The sequence below is a fragment of the Camelus bactrianus genome, chromosome 18 (assembly GCF_048773025.1).
Source record: "Camelus bactrianus isolate YW-2024 breed Bactrian camel chromosome 18, ASM4877302v1, whole genome shotgun sequence".
In the NCBI taxonomy this organism is placed as follows: Eukaryota; Metazoa; Chordata; class Mammalia; order Artiodactyla; family Camelidae; genus Camelus; species Camelus bactrianus.
In genome coordinates, this window is record NC_133556.1 from 33768742 (window position 1) to 33786826 (window position 18085).

The 18085-nt window shown below is 48.5% G+C and overlaps 2 protein-coding genes across 9 annotated transcripts in view; one reads left to right on the forward strand and one right to left on the reverse strand.

Annotated features, from left to right (window-relative positions):
- The window catches only part of NUBP1 (NUBP iron-sulfur cluster assembly factor 1, cytosolic), a 30204-nt gene extending 19832 nt beyond the window's left edge, over positions 1-10372 (forward strand). For 2 of the 5 annotated variants that reach the window (XR_006726694.2, XR_006726717.2), the window contains exons 11-12: positions 358-480; positions 566-633. Coding sequence is in view for 3 of the 5 variants with exons in the window: in XM_010960576.3 (XP_010958878.1) it covers positions 358-416 (59 nt within the window). In the remaining 2 variants the exon portion in view is untranslated. Of the gene's footprint in view, positions 1-357; positions 634-9997 lie in introns of those variants that run through there. The other 3 variants (XM_010960576.3, XM_010960641.3, XM_074346776.1) reach the window with 2 other exon arrangements.
- TVP23A (trans-golgi network vesicle protein 23 homolog A) overlaps positions 1-18085 on the reverse strand; it is a 54510-nt gene that overhangs the window by 1785 nt on the left and 34640 nt on the right. For 2 of the 4 annotated variants that reach the window (XM_074346777.1, XM_010960740.3), the window contains exons 4-9: positions 4462-4606; positions 3817-3906; positions 3268-3396; positions 2143-2271; positions 1477-1536; positions 69-1082 (exon numbers count right to left, since the gene is read on the reverse strand). In XM_074346777.1, the coding sequence (XP_074202878.1) occupies positions 1477-1536; positions 2143-2271; positions 3268-3396; positions 3817-3906; positions 4462-4606 (553 nt within the window). In that variant the 3' untranslated portion in view covers positions 69-1082. Of the gene's footprint in view, positions 1-68; positions 1083-1476; positions 1537-2142; positions 2272-3267; positions 3397-3816; positions 3907-4461; positions 4607-4904; positions 5023-5543; positions 6361-18085 lie in introns of those variants that run through there. The other 2 variants (XM_074346778.1, XM_045520523.2) reach the window with 2 other exon arrangements.

Below are 18085 nucleotides of genomic sequence, written 5' to 3' on the forward strand. Positions count from 1 at the left end.
GGCCTCGAATTTAAGGCAGAGGTGCTGGTCGGTAAAACGTTAGGCTCCTGGTTGACGGCTGAGCTCACCTGGCCCGGTGAGACGGTGCGGAGGGGAAATGACACCATCTCTGGGAGTCCCGATCTGCAGGACGTGCTGGCCTGAGGCCTCCCACGTGTGGTGATGACCACGGTGGGCAGCCGGCAGTACCCCGCTCACTTTCGAAGGTTCAGGGCATCAGCTGAAACAGGGCTTCTTGGGGGATTAAGCCCTCTGGGGGCCCTGCCCCACCCAGATGCCGCCTCGCCAGCCCAGGGCAGGGCCTCCTGAGAGGCTGATGAGCCGTCCGTGCTTCTGTGCCTGCGTCCTGTCTTCCAGGAATCCAGGACTTTTGTAGCCTGCGTCAGCCGAAGGGAGAGGACCGCGTCAGTGCCTGAAACACAGGAGGACGTGGAGGACACAAGCAGCACGTCTGTCCCACCCGACTAGCTCGGGCACGAGGTGGGGGTCACAGGCAGGAAGGGACCAGACCTGAGCCTGGTGTGAAGTCACTTTAATCATCTAACGTTTGTTCACTTTTCTTTAGAACATGTATGTAAAGGGCGTTCTTTACAGATGTGCCATTTTAAAAATAAAAACACCTCATCAAACCTCTGCCCCGAAACCTACCTCACGTGGAAAACCAGCGGCCTGTGGGTCATGTCAGAAGCTCACTTGATTACAGAACCTCTCACTGAAGCCTTCACTGCCTCGGAAAATCAGCCTTAAAAAGAACCGAAAGGATGAATGCGTGGCTTCGCTGCAGATACATACAGTCAGGGTAGTGCAAACCGTGTTCTCAGATGGAGGAGAAATAAAGGCGGTGCTGGAGCCTCACGCTGGGGCTTGTTCTGAGCTCAGCACACACGACGCGCTGGGGCTGTGCTCGGAAATATCCCCTGTGAGCAGACCTGGGGGGTCTGCGTTGACACCCTCTATCTGAATGTGTGTCCACTGTATCCAGTCATTCCCAGTGTCGGACGAGACAGTTTACAGGGTTCTTTAAATGGAAAGGAGGGAGACGCAGACTCTGGGACGATTCTCGTTGCCATGAGACGCTCACTCTGTGTTTGGGAGACAGGAACCGAGACCAGCTGAGGGAAGAATAAATCCTGTTTCCCACCTTGTCCTGGGCACGGAAGTGGAAGGGCAGGCATATCCCCTTGTTCTTTCCCTCCCAGCCTCTTAGCGGCCCCCCACACCTCCCCCAAGCCTGCACAGGGTGGAACCTGCAAGTGTTCAAGGCAAGGAAGTTGGGATCCCTCTGAAGAACCTCTGGGCTGCACGGCCCGGGAAGGCCCGGTGCACAGGCTGGTTCCCCGGGCTACTCGCCCAGCCATGCGGGGCCCTGGGGGGAGCCCACCCACACCACAGGCACAGCTGAGCCTAGGGGGAGCTGCACTTCCAAAGCCCCCGAGCCCTGCACCGTCAGACTGCCACCTCCATCCCACCTCTTACCTAATGCTTGTGAATCTCCAGGCCCTCGAGGCCAGGCTTCTGAAGGTCGCCTGGGCTGGCCTGCAAGGGAACGAGTCAGTCCTGACTCTCTCACCTGTGAGTGGCCTCGTCCTGCCGATTCAAGGCCAGAGCAAACCCACAATGAACTGACGGCCTGCAGGGCTGCTTCTCCAGGTCTTGGCATAAAGCCGCACCGCTCACATTTAAGTTAGTTCAAACCATTCCAGGATGAACTGGGTCAAATTTAAAAGATCTGTTTCTTATGCCTAGAAATATAGTCGGTGAAAACATTTTGTTTATGGTTTACTGTGTGATTCCACTTATGGGAGGTCCCTAGAGTAGTCAGATTCATGGGGACAGAAAGTAGACGGTGGCTGCCAGGAGCTTGGGCGCCAGGGTGGAGAATGGGAGTTCAGTGGGTCCAGAGTTTCCGTCTGGGAAGATGCAAGAGTTCTGGTGACGTGACAACATGGATCTACTGAACCATATGCTTAAAAATGGTTAAAATGGTAAATTTCATGCTGTGTATGTTTTACCACAATTAAAAAAAAAAGCCAACAGCAGCCTGGCTAATATGAAAAACATTAAACTGCAGTTGCCAACAGGCCTCCTTGACTTTAAGTATCTGGGGACCAGGGGTCCAGGAGTTAGACTTCAGTAGCTTACCGTCTGGAACACCGTCTGGGACAGGAAACTGGCTGTGACCTTGCTGATGTCACTCTCGCCTCCCAGCTTACACAGGACGTAGCCGTACAGGTTCGCGGCTTGGAGAGAGATCCCAGCTATCACGAGGGCCTGCACTCAGACAGAGGAAAGGTAATTCTTCTAAGAGCATATATCGAAATGTTCCTCCCAAACCAAGTAGGAGTGGCTCTGACCCACGCCTAGTAGTAACAGCCAACCCTTAGGGAACACACTGAAATACTCATATTAAATACTTAATCACCAGGAACCCAAGACGTTGGTGCCATTATGGTCCCATCTTACAGGGAGGACACGGCAGCCCAGAGAAGCTACAGCTGCCCGAGGTCCTGGAGCTGGCGTGAGGCTAAGCCAGGATCCAAGCTCCAGAACCCACTCTTAGTTATGCTATTGCTCACACTATCTGGATATTTTGTTTTCTCATTGACTGAACCAGATCATGGCAGTGAAATACGATAACTCCAAAACACAACTCCAGGACTCTGAGGCTAGCTTATTGCTACCGAGGAAGAGTTCCCTATTCAAGGCAGGATGTCATCCACTTTTCCTAAAAACTCCCAGCAACTATTCATATGAGCCAAAAGGTAGAAACAACCAAATGTCCATCGGTGGATGATGGATAAGCAAAATGTGGCCCATCCAGATGATGGAAGGTTATTCAGCCATTAAAAAGAGAGAGAGCCCTGATAGGCTACAACATGGGTGAACCCTGAAAACATTGTTAAGTGAAAGCAGTCACAAAAGATCACATATTGTATGATTTGTTTGTAGAAAATGTCTGGAATAGCCAAATCTATAAAACCAGAGAAATCGGTATGTGGCAGGGGCTGGGGGAACAGGGGCGAGGTGGTGGTGATGGCTATCGGGTGGGTTCAGGGTTTCCTGTTGGGGTGATGAAATACCCTAACATTGTGGTCATGGTTGCACAACCCTGTGAAGAGACTAGAAGCCACTGAATGGTACCCACCAAATGGGTGCACTGCCTGGTGTGTGAATTCTGTCTCTAAGGCCGTCTTGATCAGTAATAACAAAAAACCCACTCCTGCAACCGCTGGTTCTGTGCAGCCGTCAGAGCGAGCGCTGCCTTACCAGCCACTTGAGCTTCAAGGAAAATAAGGAGCTAAAGAAGAACACGATCCAGATCATCGGGCAGATAATGAGGCCGAGCCAGAAGACCCTTGCTTCCGCTTCCGTGGCAGCTGTGTTATTTGGAGAGACCTGTAGCAGGAAAGTGATTTGGTTTTAAAACTAACGAAAACGAGGGGTGGAGGTATAGCTCTGGTAGAGCTCGTGCTTAGCATGCCCAAGGTCCTGGGTTCAGTCCCCAGTACTTCCATTAAAAAAAAAACAAAGAAATTAAAGCAGGTGAGGCCTTCAATCCCCAGTGCCTCTGTTACGGGGAAAAAAACGAAAGGAAAAATAAAAGGATGAACTGTATAAAAAGGTGAAAATGGTTGCAAAGGCACGTGCTGTCATTTTCATTCAGGTTACACGTTTCTGCCACGTGCGGCTGTGGAGCGCCAGCAGCGGTGGGTTCTGCGTACAGCGGGGGTCAGGTCGCACACAGCTCAAAAGGAACCCACAGAAACTTTTCACAGCCGTTTTCCCGGTTCTGGCTTGACATGTGTTGGAGAATACCTTTCTGGCTTCAAAAATCCAGTGGCTTTTCCCATCTTCATCTATCTGGTTCCACCAGCGAAGGCCCACCATGAGTCGTCCGGTTACATTCTGAGGACAATGGACAGGACACCTCTAGGCCACGGATCCAGAAAGAGGCCTCATCTTTTCATCGATGAATAAAATAAGTCACCAGTTCATGCTGAACTTGTACAGGGAGCAGGAGAAGGGGGCTGGTTTCCCAAGACTAGTTTTCCAGGCTTCTAATTTTTAACTAAGCTTACCCTAAAAAAGGGACAGAGTCCCCAGATATATATATATATATATATATATATATATGTATTCATACTATATACAAGATTTAAATATATTACTTATATATATGTAAATTTTACCAAAAAATTCAAAGCCATATGGGGTTGTCACCCTTATATGATACATGATTGCAACCATGACAGTGGACACCAAAAGCCATTTATTGACTTAAACAGTGTATTTTTCCTCTGATTTTAAGTGAAATGGGCTCAGCATTCTTAGATACATATCAGCAGTTTAAACCAAAGTTCCTCTTGGCCCAAATCAGCCACCTGCATCCAGAGCGCGACCTTCCAGAAAGGCAGCCCGCGCGTTTCAGGAGCGAGGGTGTCACAGGCGAGGGGGCCTTACCTTCACTGACCAGAAGTCGAAGGACAGGAGGAGAAGCACGGTGACAAAACAGCCCACAAAGCTTCTGCTGAACCAGTCACAGCACACGTAGGTGACGATGGCGCTCACCCGGAAAAACAGGTGGAAGAAAGTGGCCAACGGGTGCCTAGGAAAGAGCCCAGAAGCCCCTCACTCCAGGGCCCGAAAGGCTGTGGCTGAACCCACTCTTCGGTTTGGCTGCTTCGTGTTCCCCCCACCCTGTGCATTTAAGCCCAAACTCACTCAGGCTGCAGCTCCAAGGAAACGTCCCTACATTAGAAGGCTCAAAACAAGTCATTACCACACCAGCATTTTTTTCCCTCCCTCTCGAAGAATCCAGTACTTTCCCCTAATTTGATTCCAAATATTACTTGTCCTCTTCAAAACTTTGGAGTGAAACCCGATGGTGATCGCTGCCTTCCCACCTGGCAGGGACAGCGACCAGTTCCCCAAAGGGAAAGGTTGGGTTATTCCGCCAGTCACTGAACATCCACGTGCAGCCCACGGGTGCAGAAGCCTCACGTCACTGGGGGGCGCGTGCTCCTGGACGGAGGGAAGTGTGAACAATGGGCCGGGTCAAATCCACACTGCTGGTGAGGAGCTGCACTTCAGGGATGGAACAAGGCAGCCATGGAAGCCCCGTGATGGGGGACAATGAAATGCCACCCGGTGCTGGGGAGGAAGGGGAGGGAGGGCAGGTGACTTTGCTCTGCAAACCTCACCCAGGACTGCCAGGTCCCAGGATCTTCACAGGAAGCCAGAAATCCAGGTTTGCAAAGGGAAACCGGATTTTTAAATGATGGCGACTATGTTAGTAGAACATTGCAGGCTGTGTTTCACACTGGCCTGCCAGCGTGCCACGTCTGGGGGAGCTGAGGCTGCGGGCGGGCCTGCAGGGGACGAGCCCACTTGATCCTCCAGAGAAGGACCACGGTCAGAGTAAGTACACTGGAGGCTCCTGTAGAACTAGGGGCTCCTGACTCCCAAGAGAATGTTAACTGAGATACAGGGGCAGGAAGGTGGGGCTGTGCCCAGATACCAGCAATTCTGCAGAACGTTCTCACCTGCGCCTCGCGGATGCTGAGTTCTCCTGGCAGCCGTACCTGGCATTTAAGAACTACATGATCACACAGAAGTCGCAAACCTGGAATGTTACAGGAGATAAGACTCTTGGGAGTCTCTTAACACCCTTTCCGCCTTAAACCTTACCGAGGAGCTTTCAACTATCTTAACACAATCTTTCCCTCTTCACCCTGAAAATAAACGAGTCCTCTTCTAGTGGCTGAACATCCCTCAACAGCAGAGACCACGTTTGAGATAATTTTGTATCCCCGGGAGCGCCTGGCATCCCAGTTCTCGGCAAACGTCCCTTGTATCGGGCCATGTAGACCAGCCCGCGCAGGCCCACTGGGAACACCTGTCCTCGCTGTAGGACAGCATAGACTGAAGAGGTGTAGGACGGACCCAAGAGTACACTGACCCAGGGTGATACCTGGAAGGTATGCGTTCGAATAAATCCCCTGCCCACCCACTGTTTTTCTTTTTTAGACTGTGGTTTCCTGACAGAAAATGCAGAAAAAATTCCAGTTGTTGGAAAGTTCTGTTTAGTTGGGTCCTGGGTACCTGACTGTTTCCTTGAGTGGAAGGTATTACAGTTGTTGCTGCTGTTGTTCAAACCAAGCCAAAAGCAAGCAGAAAAGGATGCTCGTTGTACTTTCAGATCCTGCTTTCATCCTGTTTTATGCAGGCTGCTCTCTGGGCAACCCTCCAAAGCCTGACTCAGTCTACCTCTGGAGTTTGCCTGGCCCGTGCCCCCGGCGAACACGAATGTGGTCTCAGATCGGCTTTCTAGTTTTGGGGGTTTTGAAGGCTGTGGCTTGAGCCTGCCTACCCTTCCCTACCATGGGGTCCCCTGTGCCCCCAGCCTTCTCTCCTGCCACTTCCATAGCCACAGAGCACAGATGCACCAAAGTCCCCTCCATATCTCAATGCCACTGGCTTCCAACTCACCCTCACTGGCACCTACCTGGTCGCCCCCTTGAGAGGCAAATGGTACAGAGGTGCCTGACTGCCAGGGTCCAGATCCTGGCTTCAGCCTCTGAGTAGCTCCATCTCCATGGCCATCCCTAAGCTATATAACCACTCATCACCTCAGTCTCCACTTCTGTAAAATGGGAATGGCAACCATGGCCACTGCCTAGGGTACTCAGTGAAAAAAGATCAAGTGAAGGTGGCGCGTAGAAAGTGCCTGAAACACAGACCACACTCAGTAACTGAACAACTGTTATCTCAGCTTCACAGTCACTCGAAACTGTTCCACCTCCAAGGAGCCAAATGGTAAAATTCCCCCTCTGACCACAGCTTACTCTCTCTCACTCCCCAGGGGCTGACTTTTTCATCTGAGCAGGGATCCCCCAAGACTCCTGATCTGCCCTATTCCCCCAGCCCCTCTGCTTTCACCGAGGAAGCTTCCTTACCCTCAGCCTTCGTGGGGAGTGTTTGCCGGTCAGTATCCATCACGCTCCCCCAACCCGGAAAGGCAGAAGCCTGTTACCTCAAGAGGAGGAGGGGAGAATGACAGACAGTGAAAGGGGAGATGAGATTACCTAATTCAGTGTTAAGGTAGGGAGGGGCTTGCTGGGCTCTTGTTAAAGTGTAAATCTATTTTCACAGTTTCTGGGCCGAGGACACATGTTGTCTCCCCCTTGAAGGGAAACCCAGTAGGTTCTCAACCTGGCCTGTGCTTCACAGTTACCTGAGGAGGCCTTGAAAGGAGCACAGGGTTTCCCCAGTCCCAGAGCACGCAGGTTCAGATCTAGAGTGGGGCCTGGACGTGAACTTCACCAAGGACAAGCACTGCTCTATCCTGGAATCACAAACTCTGGCCCAAGGGCCAAATCTGGCCCACTTCCTGTTTCTCTAAATAAAGTTTTATTGGAATTCACTCATGCACTGGCCAGCACAGCCGAAAATATTCACCCAGAATTTGTGCCAATCCCTGCTCCTGACCGGCAGGAAGAATTTGGTGATGAATTTAGGCTCTGTTCAAAACAAACCAAAATGAAGCAAACTGCCACTAATGGCTTCTCCCCTTCAAAAAAAATTTCCTTTCCAAAGCTGCAGGCTGGGAGCTGCCTGACTGCCAGAATGGGTTGTGCTGGAAGTCAGAGCAGTGTTCTCTCTGGGATGGTAGAGGGGGCAGCGACTGGGAAGGCACACAGGGGGCCTGCTGGCTGCTGGAGATGCTCTGTATCTTGATCACTTGTGTGCACACATATTAAAAATTCATCAAACTGTACATTTAGGATCCGTGCACCTAACTTTATGTGCACTACACCTCAATTTAAACATTCTGATTGAAGCCATTGCCCAAAGAAAAATCTTGGCAAGTCACCCTAAAAATTCTACATGAGATACAGCCCAGCCGTTGCACTCAGTACTTGCTCACGTGAGCTGAAAACTTACGTCTGCACGCGCGCGCACGCGCACACACACACACACACACACACACACATGTTTATAGCACCTATATTCATAATTGCCCCAAATTGGAAGCAACTAAGATGTCCTTAAATAGGTCAGTGGATAAACCACCACACACCCACACAGTGGAGTAGTATTCAGCACTAGCAAGCAGTGAGCTACCAAGCCAGGAAAGGACATGGAGGAAACTTAAACGCATATTGCGCAGAGAGAGAAGCCAGTCTGAATATCTACTGTAGGAGTCAAACAATATGACATTCTGGAAAAGACTCAACTATGGAGACAGTAAAAAGATCAGTGGTTGAAAGGTTAGAGGAGAGGGAGGGTGAATAGCTGGAGTCCAGGGGATTTCTAGGGCAGTGACACTAGTCTGTATGACACTGTCACGGTGGACATATGACATCATACATTTGTCAAAGCCTGTAGAACGTACAACACCAAGAGTGAAACCTGATGGAAAAAAAAAATAACGTGTTAGTTCATAACAAATGTATGATACTAATCCAAGGCGTTAATATAGGGGGAACTTTGGGGGGGAGGGGCATCATGGGAACTCTGTACTTTTGCCCAATTTTTCTGTAAACCTAAAACTGCTCTAAAAAATGGACACAGGTTGGGGGTGGTGCTCTGTCTAGACAGCAGAGTCAGATCAGGGTAGGGAGGACAGCGTCCCAAGGCACACACATCCCCTTCCCCACGAACTTCTGGAGCACATTTGATTTGGGGGGGAAAAGGCTGATTTAATCCTAAATTCAGCAGTGATCTAACAGTATCTTTAAAAGTTGCCTTTTGTTTGTTTATATTACTTTGAAAACTGAGTTCCTCATCCAACATCCTATTTTAAATTCTCTAGTCATCCTACAGACCCTCTGGAAAGCTGCTTTTCACCTTGGTAGAGGAAAGACAGTATCTTCTCTCCTTGGTTTACTTTGCTACTAAAATAGCATCTGAGAGGATGTCTAGAATTTGCTTCAAAATAATCCGGGGGTGGGGAGTGGAGGTGGGGTGAAGACGAAATGGTCATGTGTTGAGCATGAGTGAACCCAGGCAGTGGGAATACCAGGGTCATTATTCTCTGTGCTTTTATGTAAATTTGAATGAAAAAGTTAGAAAAATAAAGAAATCAGCAGAGGCAGCCTCAACTTTGCATTGAGGCAACATGCCTTTCAGAATAAACCAAGCTCTTCAATTAATATTCTGGGGGCTACGTGTGATAAAAAAAAAAAAATCAGACTTAAAAATCCCCAATTGAGTAATTCGTCATTACAGCTGGGTGCATGAGGAAAATTCCAGAATGCAGGTCCTTTCATCTAGGCTTACCAGTCCCTCTGCCCAAAAAAAAGGGGGGAGCACCCCTCTCTATGGAGTACAAATGCTCATCCCAGCCCCCTCCTGGACTGTGGGTGCAGTGAAAGCCAGAGAGCCCTGATCCACATTCATGCTCCATCCTTGCTGGGTACATGGCCCTGGACCACGTAGTAAACCTCTCAGAGCCTCAGTTTGCTCATCTTTAAAATGGGAGAGTAATATTTACTTCAGATGCCCCAGGCTTCTGGGAGGAAAAAATACCAACGATGCCAGACCAGAGGGGGCCTCAGGTGGCTGTGGTTAATATCACTGTACTTATCATCCGACTCATTCACGGTCAGGATTTTTGAGAACGGAAGAAAGTGAGAAGCAGCCTTGGCCAGTGACGATCATTTTGGATCTTCCATTACGTGTTTCCCCCCACTGTTAAAAGCAAGTAGGGTGCTGCTATTTATTTCTTCAGCCCCAACATCCACTTCGAGTCAGGTGGCTCTTCTGCTCCTGAAGATGTGGGAGGAAGGCGAGCCCAAAGTGTGAGGGGGAGGCAGCTAAATCCACCTCTGCCCGCCCCTCGGCCACTTCTCCACATGCCTGGCGCTTCTCAGAAATGCGGGATCGGTGGCCCCCGACCCAGACCTCCTGAACCTGGATCTCTATTTTAACGAGACCCCAGGTGATTCGTGTGCTCGTTGCCAACCAAGAGCCCTCCCTCTATTTCCTTTTCAAGGTTAACTCAGTTCGAGGAACAAAGGAGGAAGGAACTCACACCCAACAAAGCAGAGGCCCCTATGAGCCCTTCAGAAACCCCAAGAGACTGGCTGATTCAGGGTGTGAACCGTCGGGGCTGAGCTGAGCTTTCTTCTCTAGAATGACCAGATGCACTGTTAGCACCATCATCCTTCCGACTCCAGCTTCCTGCTTCAAATGACAGCACCTGCTCCCCCGCCTCCTCCTCCATCTGGGCCCACAATGGGCAGGTTTGGGGCTGCTGGGACGTCTGAGTAGATTGCTGATTGCTCAGCCCTCACAGCTTTGATTCAGAGGTCAGCACAACACAGGTCTGAGTGTGGACGTGAATAAAAGAACAGACTTCCCTCTGGTCTCCACGGTTTTCCCTCGTTTCTGTTCTTTATTTCTTTTTAAAGAGACACCCCAACTTTACCTGCTGCGTATGCAAGGCAACAAAATGCCAGCCAACCTCCAGGGACAGGTCAGCGGGCCCCTGGCCACTCAGCCCCGGCTGGGCCCTGTGCGAGGGTCCCTACCTCTGTCTCTGGGGCACCCAGGAGGATCTCCCCCAGTCCCGACCCCCACACAGCTGCCGCCACCCACTCCCTCCTCCTGCTGCTGGACCCAAGGACCAGATTCCTTAAGAAATGGGAAAGCAAAAGAGCTAAAACTGGTCTTCAAACAAAAACTTTCACATGCACATTCACAGCAGTAACATTCACAATCACTGAAAAGTGGAAACAGCATTCAGATGTCCATCAGTGGACGAGCAGACGGACAATCGTGGTCCATCCATACAATGGGATATTGCTCTGCCATAAAAAGGAGTGAAGCACAGATACCAGCTACAGCGTGGATGGGCCTTGAAAACATTAGGCTAAGTGAAGGAAGTCGGACACAAAAGCACAGATACTGTATGATTGCACTTCTGTAAGTAAGCTACCCAGACTAGGCAAATTCAGAGACAGAAGCAGACTGGGGGACTGCGGGAGGAGGAAATGGGGAGTTACTGCTTAATATGCACAGGCTTTCAGCCTGGGGTGATAGAGAGGTTCCAGATATGGATGGTGGGGATGGTTACAAAACGTGCGAATGTACTCACTGTCACTGAACCATACATTTGAAAATGGCTAAAATGGTAAAGGTTTAGTTAATGTACGTTTAACCACAGGTTTTAAAAAGCTGAATTGAGTACTGATGGGTGCTACAACCTTGAAAACACACTAAGTGAAAGAAGCCAGACAGAAAAGGCCACATTCTAGGATTCCTTTCTTGTGAAATGTCCAGAATAGGCAAATCCATGGAGACAGACAGCAGATTTGCGGTTGCCAGGGGCTGGGGGGACAGAGGACAGGGAGTGGCTGCTTAATAGCTGTAGGGTTTCTTATTGGGGTGATAAAAATATTCTGGAATTAGATAGTGATGATGGTTACCCAGCAATGTGAATGTAGCAAATGCCATTCAATTGCTCACTTTAAAATGGGTAAAATGGTCAATTTTACATTATGCATATTTTACCGTTTAAAAAAGAAGATATACAGCAGAAACTGACACATTGTAGCTGACTGTACTTCAATAAAAAATAATAAAATAAGTAAATAAATGAGAGAGAAGAAATAGTAGTGGGGAACCGTGCCTTCAGAGGCTCTCCTTTAGAGAGAAGGCAGTGGAGTGGTGATGGGGGCAGTGAGTAGAGGTTTCCAGGTAAGAGTTCAGACACAAATTATCAGTTGCCTGGATTCAAATCCCAGCTCCACCACTGAGGACCTGTGTGGCCTTAAGCAGGTGACTTAACCTCTCTGTGCGTCCCAGGTTCCTCACCTGTAAAATGGGGTGATAAGAGTCAGGGCTCCTGAGTTGCACAACACCCTGGGGCGGGGGGGCGTTCAATCACAGTTGGTGTGAATCGTGTTCCCTGGCACCGAACAGCCCACGCGCCAGGAAACACTCACCTCGTGAAGCTGCTGGGAAGATTACGGGAGACTAACAATGCACACGGAGGGCTTAGGGCACTGCCTGGTGGGCAGTGAGAGCTCGGTACGGCTATTATCAGAAGTAATGGTGCATCTGCAGTCACTCCACTGCCCTCCTATTGTGCAACGCAGTGCTGCTCCACGTACGAATCACCTGGGTCTCTTGTTAAATGCAGATTCTGACTCGGGAGGCCTGGCGTGGGGCTGAGAGTCTGCATTTGAATGAGCACCAGGTGATGCTGATGCTGCCAGTCCAAGGACTACCCTCGGAGCAGCGGGAACAGAGGAAAGCGGGCACTGCTGGATGTGCTGCCCAGGGCTGCTGGAAAAAAGCGCTACAAACTGGGCCACTTAAAACACCAAGCTCATAGGGTCTTCAGGGTTAGTCCTTCCAGAGGTCTCTAAGCTGGAGTCTATCCTGACCTCCCTCCTACCTTGTGAAGACAGCTGGCACCCTTGGCGTTCCTCGGCTGGTAGCTGCACGACCTCAGTCTCTGCCTGCATGGTCTTTACGTGTTTGTCTTCACGTGGCCACACCAGTCATATTGGACCAGGGACCTACCTGACTCCAGGATGACCTCATCTTCACTAATTACATCTGCAAAGACCCTACTTCTGCATAAGGTCTCATTTTGAGGTACTGGAGGTTAGGACTTCCACACACCTCTTTTAGGGAGGACACAGTCAACCCATAACACCCGCCTTGGGACACATGAGCCCAAAGAAAATAAGCAAGGTTGGAAAGGGACAGAGAGCCATCCTGCAGACACGGGTCGGAAGGTCAGGGAGGTGAAGTTAACTGCCCGGGGGTCAGAGCAAAGAAGCAATTCCCTAGGTGAGGCGCTGCTGGAATGGGGCGCACGCTCGGCTCTCCAGCTGCAGACCCTGAAGGGAATCGACCACCCACCCCAGGAAGGGTTGTGTTTTCTGATTAGCACGGAGGCCCCTGTGGGCCAGCAGCTGCTCTGAGTGGCAGAATCAGCACCAGCACCAAGGGCCCCACTCAATCTCAGCCCAGTTTCATAGCTGTCCCACCTGTCGGCTGCCCCCGTGAACTGCAGATCAACGGAAAGGGACATGTGACAACAGTAACCCTTCTCTCCCTAAATACATCCATTAGGAAGCTATCAGCCCTGCCTGATGCACTTTCTAGCCATAACCACAGAGCCGGAAAGCTGGCGCAGGAGATGATCTCAGGTCTCTTTGGAGAAACAGCAGTTCTGGCCACAGATGGAGAAATGCATACATGCGGCCGGGACATGGGAACATCCCAGGTAGCAAGGAAGCTGTCAGACCGCAAGAGCCAGGTCAAAAGACTCGGAGGACAGTGGGTAGAGGCTCCCACTGGCCAAAGGTGGGGCTGCTTGAGTAGCAGGAAGAATGTCTTAATCCATGAGTCATGTGATACTTAAGCAAAACCCTCAGTGATCACTTACAGGGGGTCCTGGGCAATGAACCCGTCGCTTGAAAACGGAAAAATGAAAGGCAAGCAACAAGCGTTCATTATGCCTTTTCTCCATTAAGTATATGTTGCCGTGACTAAATATTTGGAGAGGGGAGTTTCTCTTTCTGGATACACTGCTTCACAAATGGGGAATGACAGCATTAGAATGCCATCCTGCCCCAGCCACCAAGGGATTCTGGAGCAGCAGCTGAGGACAAGCAGGCATTTGGAGCCCCTAATGGAAGAACTCACCCCCTTACCCAGCTTTGAAGCTGGCTGTGCCAAAAAAAAAGAAAAAAAAGCCCAAACAAATCATACTCATCAAGCCTCCAGTTCCAATTTACAAGAAACATAGGGAACAAAGGCAAATATTAAAAGATGCATCAGGGTTGCAGTCGGCAGTTTCCAGACTGAGAGCTCTACAGAACAAATCCATTACAAAGAGCGAAGAAAATGAGAGAAGGGAGAGGACTGGGGAAAGTACAGACTAAGAAGGACCTAAGAAATCCAGCCACCAATTGCAACATGTGGAAGTCATTCAATTGCGGTTCCAACAAATAATGAATAAAACTATGAGACAATCAAGGAAGTCTGGACATTAGCTTGATATTTCATGAGATTTGGGAATTGTTAATCATTTTAAAGTGAGAAAATGTTACTGTGGTTTTGCTTTTAAAAACAAATTCTTGTCTTTTAGAGATAACATATCAAAATATTTACATTTGAAGTGATGTGATGTCTGAGGTTTGTTTCAAAATAATCAGGCGGAGGGTGAGAGGCAGAGTATAAATGAAAAAAGACTGGTCATGAGTTGATAATTTCCAAAGCTGTGTAATGGGTACATGGGGTTCATTCTGTTATTCTATTTGGTATACGTTTTGGAACTCTCTTTAATAATTTTTTTTAAGGAAGCAGACTACTGCCTTTCAAATTCCAGTTCTGGCATTTACTGTGTGACCATAGACAAGTGACTCAACCTTTCTGGTCCAGTTTCCTCACCTGTAAAATGGGGATAATCACATCCACCTGATGTCAGGGCCTGGAGCACAGTGGGCACTCTAAGGCACACATGCATTTCTTCGTTCTTCAGGCTGGAATATGTAAGTAGCCAGCCTCTGAGATGGGCCCCAAGGATCCCAACCTCCTGGTAGTCACACCCTTGTACAGTCCTCTCCAACAACGAACCACCAGGGCCGGTCTGCATGACTGACAGAATACATCAGAAGTGATTCTAAGTTTGGTTATAACACATTGTGGCTTCTCATCTTGGTCACTCTCTCTTGCTCTCCCACTGCTTGCTTTCCCTGGAGGAAGCCAGCTGCCATGATGGGAGCAGCCCTATGGAGAGGCCCACATGGCAAGGAACTGAATCTTCCAGCCAACAGCCACGTGAGGGAGTTCTCTTGGAATCAGCTCCAGCTCCTACCACCCCAGTTGAGCCCTCCTATGACATGAAGGCAACCTCATGAGACCCTCAGCCAGAACACCCAGCTAAGCTGCCCCCAGATCCCTGACCTCCAGGTACAGTATGAGATCATAAATATTTGTTGTCTGAAGCTGCTAAGTTTGGGCTTGTTTGTTATGCAGCAATAGCTAATTAATACAGGCTCGCATTTTGAAGAGCTCTAACTCTGTATAACCCATACTGCGTTTTGCCAGGTGGTTTCAAAGGGCAGGGAGAGCCAGTTTCCTCTCAGAATCCAGGTGGTGAAATGAAGGGTCCCAGTCTTAGCTGAAGACAGCTAGGGGTCAGGGGAGACCAGGAGGGCAACTGCAGTTACACTCACCTCTTCTAAACAGGAGACTCAGTGTTATCAACTGAGGGGGAGAAAGAAGCAGAGAGGCCAAGACTGATTTTCCAGAAGGCGAGAGCAGAAGTCAACCAGCAGGAAGACGCTTAGAGCAGGTGGCGCCACAGAGAGGTTGAGGAAGGTATTTTTGTTTGTCTTCACCCTAGCTCTGAGTGGGATGCTTTTTGTTTGTTTGGTTGGTTTTGTACTGGAAATAGAAAGTAGAATTCACCCATTTATGTGCTCTAGCTACTAGATTCTGCTAGAAAGTGGGCAGGATTTGAAGGCATCGAATATAGCTCTTATGTGAGCTTGGATCTGTTACCTGGCTCTTGGGAGCTTCAGTCTCCTCATATGCAAAATGGAGAGAATCCTGTCTTTTCTTGCATTTTTAAAAAATTTTGACCATTTTAATGTGTCTGTAATCAGGATGCATCCACTAATGTTTGCAAATATCAAGATGGTACATATTCCCGACCCCTAGGAACTATCACTGGGCCAGTGCACCTTAAAATGATAGCATCTTAGAAGCAAAGAGCCATATGGGTTATTTAATGGGAGAACTGAGTAAAATCCTTATTAATTCATTTAGCAAATACTGAATCACTTTTGTAGCCTGGCCTGTGGGAGCCTCATTAAATTGGTTTCTTTCTTTTTTAGAACAGCCTGTGACACTTTAAAAAAAAAAAAAATCTATGTTTTCTGGCAACAAAAGGATGTTCCAGATGTGGTCTGACTTGTTTCTGCCTCAAGACTTGGGGTTGGCTCCTCTCTAAGGAGGCCTGGGTTCTTGAAAGGCAAAGAAAATCAAGGCCCAAAGTCTGGGGGCCGGGGTACAGGTATGAGGTGGTGGAGGGCAAAAAAAGTGCCACATCTGGGCCATCTTTGGTAGTGACAGAGCTTGGGGAAAAATGCCCTTTTAAGAAGAGTGATTTTTTTAAATTTGGGTTTCTTTTGGTGGGGCAGGAGAAAGGTAATTAAGTTTCTTTTTCTTTCTTTTTAGAGGAGGTACTGGGGATTGAACCCAGGACCTCTCATGCATGCTGGGCATGCGCTCTACCACTTGAGCTACACCCTCCCCCCCCAAAAAATGTTCTTTTAGAACACAACGTTTCTGCAGTATTTCTGCCAAAAATCATGACCTGTTACTCGTCATGAGTAACATCAAACAGACCCAAGTTCAGATGCATTCCTCAAAGTAGCTGGCCTGTACTCTTCAAACTGCCCATGTCATGAAGGACAAAAAAGACCTGAGAATAGTTCGATGCAACTGAATGCAATAGGTGATCCCGACTGATTAGTTTCCAATTTAAAACACACTTTGTTGCTGTGTTTTACAATTCTTTCTTCTGGGGTTTCATCGACCACTAAAATTCTCCATCAGTCACACTGAAAGCAGTAAGTTTTGTGATTGCTGTGCATGGGTGTTTATTGTTTGCAGGTTAATTTGGCACTTAAAATGATGCTTAATGCTAAGATGGAAACTGTGATTTAAATTGTCCAACGACATAAAATTAAGTTCATAATCAACATGTAGATGCTTTACATTGATCCTCAAAATTGTTTAAGAAATAAGGGAGTTTGAGAAATTGGGCTTAAAGCAAAGGCGCCACATTTATTGAGCACCTACTGTTTCTCAAGCACCATGTCAGATCCAAGTGAAATACAGTGGACCAAATGGACCGAGCCCTACCCTCATGGACGTCACCAGTCTCAGGGGCCGGGGGGTGGGCAGGGAAAAGAAGCAAACAGGCAATTTGAACTCAGTCTGAAAAGTGTCATTAATGGGATAAGCAGAGTCACAATCAAAATATATAACCACTCACATGGCACACCCACTGTCCAGGCAGAACAGTGATGCGGGGTCCCCCCAGCTGTCCTGCTGTTCCAGGTGCTAATCCTTTAGCTGTGAGAGCCCCCCCCCCCAGGGCAGGGTGTCCACAACGCTCTTGGCTATTTACTGACATTTTAACAAATCCAAGAGGTGGACACATCAGCTGGCCCCCAGGCTGGGGTAGACACGGGGGCTGCAGGGACTGAGAGGAGGGCACCTAGCTCAGAGTCGGGGATGTTTCTTAGTAGTAGTGAGGATGAAGATCTAAAGGACATGGGACAGCTCATGAAACTTCATAACAAAAAATAAACAACCCAATCCAAAAATGGGCAGAAGACCTAAACAAGCAATTCTCCAATGAAGACCTACAAATGGCCAAGAGGCACATGAAAAAAGGCTCAATATCACTAATTATCAGAGAAATGCAAATCAAAACTACAATGAGGTATCACCTCACACCAGTCAGAATGGCCATCATTCAAAAGTCCACAAATGATAAATGCTGGGGAGGCTGGGGAGAAAAGGGAACCCACCTACACTGCTGGTGGGAATGCAGTTTGGTGCAGCCACTATGGAAAACAGTATGGAGATTCCCCAAAAAACTAAAAATAGACTTATAATATGATCCAGCGATCCCAATCCTGGGCCTATCTCTGGAAGGAACTTTAATTCGAAAAGGTACATGCAACCCAATGTTCATAACAGCACTAGATACAACAGCCAAGACATGGAAGCAACCTTCAAGTCCATCGACAGATGACTAGATAAAGAAGTTGTGGTATATTTACACAATGAAATACTACTCAGACATAAAAAAGAATAAAATAATGCCATTTGCAGCAACATGGATGGACCTAGAGATCATCATTCTAAGAGAAGTAAGCCAGAAAGAGAAAAATACCATATGATATCACTCATATGTGGAATTTTTAAAAAGTAAGAAGACACTAATGAACTCATCTACAAAACAGAAACAGACTCACAGATTTAGTAAACAATCTTATGACTACCAGGGAAAGGGCGTGGGAAGGAATAAATTTGGGAG